Genomic DNA, 4,711 nt, shown 5'->3' with positions numbered 1-4,711 from the left:
ACTCACTCTCATTATAATACCCACCATCTCATAAAAAATATGGGGTCCACTATCATATACTTATTATAACAACATATATCTTTCATCCATATTCCTTTTAATATTAATACTCATTATTTGGTCCCACAAATCCACAATCCTACTCAATAATCTTAAAATTATATGATATTAAATAAATCTATTTTAAATAGATTTTAACATATTAAAATAATTACTATTATTAATCTTATTTTTTTAAAAAAATCTATTTTTAAAAATAATATTAACATTTATAAATATATTTATTAAATAAAATAGATTACAAAAATCATATTATTATCATTTAAAAATAAATAAATAATAATATTATTAAAAATATACTCATGTTTTATTATTTATCCATTTAATTCTATTTTTAATTTTAAAATTTATATATATTTTAAATAATTAACATAAAAAAAATAATATACTCACGAGGTGAGCTAGGTCTGACCCACCTCATGCCATCTTGAACGTATTCTAAGTGAAAAAGGTTATAACACCTCCTCACAATGATTTTAATAAAGGGAATATTATATCACCCCATTAATGGGAGCAATGCGGATACCTTTATGGGTTGGAGATGGTCTAAATGAATTAAGTCTAATTAAATTTTTGACATTCAAATTTATTTGATAGTCAAATTTAAAATGAATTAAATGGTTAAAATAGTTTAATTTTTTTAAATGAGTTCGAGATTAATTTAAATTCGGCATGACCTTAAGTTCTCAATTAAATTAAAATTTTAAATTTATTTCAATAGTTATTGAATTTAATAATATAAATTTATTTATTTATAGTTTGTTTTTATTGATTAACATGATTTACGTCCAATGCATCTTCATCGTCCGGTGGATCGCGATTAATTTTAGCCATCTAACCTTGTCCGAGATGACAGATACGTGCCCCATTTCTCCTTTGCCTCTTTAGAAGAAGACAACGCATGGTTCCACTAAGGCTGTTTAAGGTCAACGTCAACGCAAAAGACGTCAACGCAAAGGAAAGGCGGGACCGTTTGTGTGCTTCAGTCATTTCCACTGAAAGACAGACGCAATCGAAGATTGAAGCTCGAGAAAGGCAATGGCGAAGTCTCTGCCCATCGCCAAAATCCTCCTCCTTTCCTCTCTGCATTTGCTCCTCTGCTTTTCATATGACAGGCTGACTCCCGGCCAGCTCATGCCTTCCAATGAGACCTTGACCTCCGACGGCGGCACCTTCGTCCTCGGCTTCTTCTCCCCGAGGAGCACCGGCGGGGACCTCTACCTCGGCGTCTGGTACAACATCCCCCAGAGGACCGTAATCTGGGTCGCCAACAGGGAGAGCCCCGTCACCGGCCAGCCCGCGGCACTCCTCTTCGCCGACGACCGCAGCCTCCGCGTCGTCGGCTCGCGCGGGAGAAACTTCACCTTCTGGTCGGCCAACCCACCAGGAGCCGCGGCGGCGGCGGTGCTACTCAACACCGGGAACCTAGTTCTCCGAGACGGCGAAGGCGGCGTCCTCTGGCAGAGCTTCGATCACCCAACGGACACCTTTCTGCCCGGCATGAGCCTCCGATACGCCTACGGCGACCGCTCGCACACCCGGTTCACCTCGTGGAAGGCCGCCGACGACCCCTCGCCGGGGAACTTCACCTTCGGCGTCGACTCGACCACTTCCCTTCAGCTCATGACATGGAGAGGCTCGGAGATCTACTACCGGAGCCAAGTGTGGAGCGGCAACGTGTTCACCGGTTCGCGCGGCCCGAGCTCCAACTCCGTGATCTACTTGACGATCTTAGCAGACGAAGACGGATTCCTCCTCACCATTAGCGTATCGGACTCGTCGCCCTACACCAGGTACACCCTAAACCACTCCGGCCAGCTGCAGCTCCTGAGCTGGGACTCCGCATCGAAACTATGGCAAACCTTCGCATCCGCACCGATCGGCTGCCAAGTTTACGGATCCTGCGGCCAGTTCGCATACTGCGACGCCAACGGAACAGTGCCGGCGTGCAGGTGCTTGGAAGGGTTCGAGCCGAGGTCGAAGACCGCTTGGAGCGGCGGCGACCATTCAGGCGGTTGCTCGAGGGAGAGAGCTCTCCTGTGCGACGAGGGGGACAGCTTCCTCCGAGTGGCAGGGATGAAGTTACCGGACCAGTTCGTGCGCGTGAGGAACAAGATGAACATGAGCGAATGCAGGTCTGAGTGCTCGACCAATTGCTCCTGTCAAGCCTTTGCTTATGCTGATCTGAACGTGGGGAATTCTACAACTCCAAGGTGTTTGGTTTGGACAAGGAGTTTTGTTGATGCTGAGATGCTAAGTATTGGAGGAGAGGACTTGTATCTGAAGCTCATGAGCTTCAATTCAGGTGAACTTTATACCTCTTTTCGATATATCGTTTAGCTTCTCGCAAAGATGCAACTGAATTGTCATCTTTAATCAGGTGCATCAAGCGGCAAGAGCAGCAGCAGCAGGAGGAAGAAACTGCTGCTTGTGCTGTCCATTTCAGCAGCAGCCTCTGTTTTGGCCTGCGCCCTTGCATTGTGGATGTTTGATGAGCAAATCAAAGGTGTGTTCAAGCGAGCAAAGAGCGAAGAACTAGTACGCGATTCGAGCTCGAGTCGAGAGTTCCTGGACAATTTCTATGGTACTAAAGAAGTTGCGGAAGGAGAGGCAGCAGATCAAGCTCCAGAGCTTCCATTGATCAGCTTTGAGAGCCTGGTTCTTGCCACTGACAACTTCTCTGTTTCAAATAAACTCGGACAAGGAGGCTTTGGCATAGTTTACAAGGTACAAACAATCTTTTAAGTCTTTTGATAGAGTGAGAATTAGATTTAAGGGGAGCTTTGGCGCAGCGATAAAGTTGTTGCTGTGCAATCTGTAAGTTACGGGTTAGTCACAGAAACATTGGTAAGAGTTTCGTGTACCTGACTGCCCGAGAATTAGATTGAAGTTTTTATGGTTGAAGAAGTTGATTTTTTTCTTGTTTCAGGGCATTCTTCAAGGAGGGCAAGAAATTGCAATTAAAAGACTAATTAGAGGGTCTGGACAAGGATTAGTAGAGTTTAAGAATGAGATTAATTTGATTGCTAGGTTGCAGCATAGGAACCTAGTCAGGCTTCTTGGCTATTGCATTCATGGAGAAGAGAAACTACTAGCTTATGAATACATGCCCAACAAGAGTTTGGACTTCTTCCTATTCGGTTAGTTTCCTCGCACTTTTTTGGTAGTGAAATTCAACTTTATGATTGTGGATTTAGGCTTTACGAAGTAATTTGAATAGATCTGGTGCTAAAGACGAAGCTCGATTGGGGGAAGAGGTTCAACATAATCAAAGGAATTGCTCGGGCACTTCTTTATCTTCATCAGGATTCGAGATTACGAATTGTTCACCGTGATCTTAAGACGAGCAATATTTTGTTGGACAAGGATATGAACCCTAAGATATCTGATTTTGGGATGGCAAGGATCTTCGGTGGAAACCAGAATGAAGCAAATACGAATAGAGTTGTTGGAACTTAGTAAGTATTATGTGACACGAACTTACGAAAAACGCTCAATGAAAAAAGAAGTTTAATATCGAATGGGTATGCAATGTGTTGCAGTGGATACATGTCTCCTGAATACGCAATGCAAGGATTTTTTTCTGTGAAATCAGATGTCTATAGTTTCGGAGTATTACTCTTGGAGATTGTGAGCGGCCTACGAAATAGTAGCTTTCACCTCGTGCTTGACTTCCCCAATCTCTTGGCTTATGTGAGTAAACACTGAAATTTAGCAAAGTAGAATGCTCGATCTTTTCATACTCACAAAGTTGAAGTGTTTTTCAGGCATGGCAACTATGGAATGAAGGGAATGCAAAGGACTTCATAGATCCTTCTTCCAACACACAGACTTGCTACCTAGATGAAGCACTAAGAAGCATCCATGTGGGTCTCTTGTGTGTTCAGGACAGCCCGAGCGACCGACCAGCAATGTCGTCAATTGTTTTCATGCTCGAAAATGAAACCGCAATCTCTCATACACCTAAAGAGCCAATATTTACCATCCAAAGAAATGATCCATCAGTTGAAAATTTGGAGACTTATTCACTAAACAATATGACCATCACAACTGTCGAAGGTCGTTAGAATGCAAATTCTTCATCATCATGGTCATCAATCGTCAAGCCATATTATTCGCAACTGTTCGAAGTCGAGGTCGAGGTCAAGCTCGGCTAGATCAAACCATATTAGTCAACTATTTGAGGCTGGCTACATGTATCCTATTTCATATTGGAAGAGTAGAGTTTGATCATAAAATTTTTTTGTTTGACTACATGTGTATTTATGATTTCAAGTGAGTAATAGAGTTCAAATCTTTATGATTTCCTCTTTATGATTTAGAAGCTCCAGATTAGACAGTCTTGGTTCTTCTAGGAGGCTCGAGTATGAAAAGCAGTGATGGTACACCCTGTTGAACTTCCTGATTTTAGCTTATGAAACAACTCAACTGCAAGTAAATGCAGGTCTGAAATATCAATCCCTGCCCAAAGCACTGAAAACACTCACTCTGGTTCTGGTGTGATCAATGTCTTGAAACACAATTTACCATGAGTGCTTGATAAAGGTTTCTTGCTTGCTTGGTTGGTGTGTGACATTGTGTTGTGGCTGAAGTTATCATGATCCCCAGTAGGGTTGCAGATCAGTTAAGCTGAGCCAAGCATGATGACAGA

At 42.5% G+C, this 4,711-nt stretch overlaps 1 protein-coding gene across 2 annotated transcripts; it reads left to right on the top strand.

The window, feature by feature from the left end:
* The first annotated feature begins 1,054 nt into the window (after positions 1–1,054).
* On the top strand, positions 1,055–4,374 carry LOC121972125 (G-type lectin S-receptor-like serine/threonine-protein kinase B120). 2 transcript variants are annotated; one of them, XM_042523780.1, is made up of 7 exons: positions 1,055–2,195; positions 2,274–2,365; positions 2,441–2,787; positions 2,990–3,200; positions 3,281–3,518; positions 3,603–3,753; positions 3,828–4,374. In XM_042523780.1, exons 1-7 carry the CDS (start codon positions 1,099–1,101, stop codon positions 4,125–4,127), a joined length of 2,436 nt encoding a protein of 811 aa, XP_042379714.1. In that variant the 5' UTR covers positions 1,055–1,098; the 3' UTR covers positions 4,128–4,374. The 2 variants fall into 2 exon arrangements, with proteins under 2 accessions (XP_042379714.1, XP_042379713.1); XM_042523779.1 differs by having other exon boundaries at positions 1,056–2,365.
* Positions 4,375–4,711: the final 337 nt, after the last annotated feature.

The sequence above is a fragment of the Zingiber officinale genome, chromosome 4A, assembly GCF_018446385.1.
Source record: "Zingiber officinale cultivar Zhangliang chromosome 4A, Zo_v1.1, whole genome shotgun sequence".
Lineage (NCBI taxonomy): Eukaryota > Viridiplantae > Streptophyta > Magnoliopsida > Zingiberales > Zingiberaceae > Zingiber > Zingiber officinale.
The sequence above is the reverse complement of the archived record's forward strand: the minus strand, read 5'-3'. Positions and strand labels throughout refer to the sequence as shown.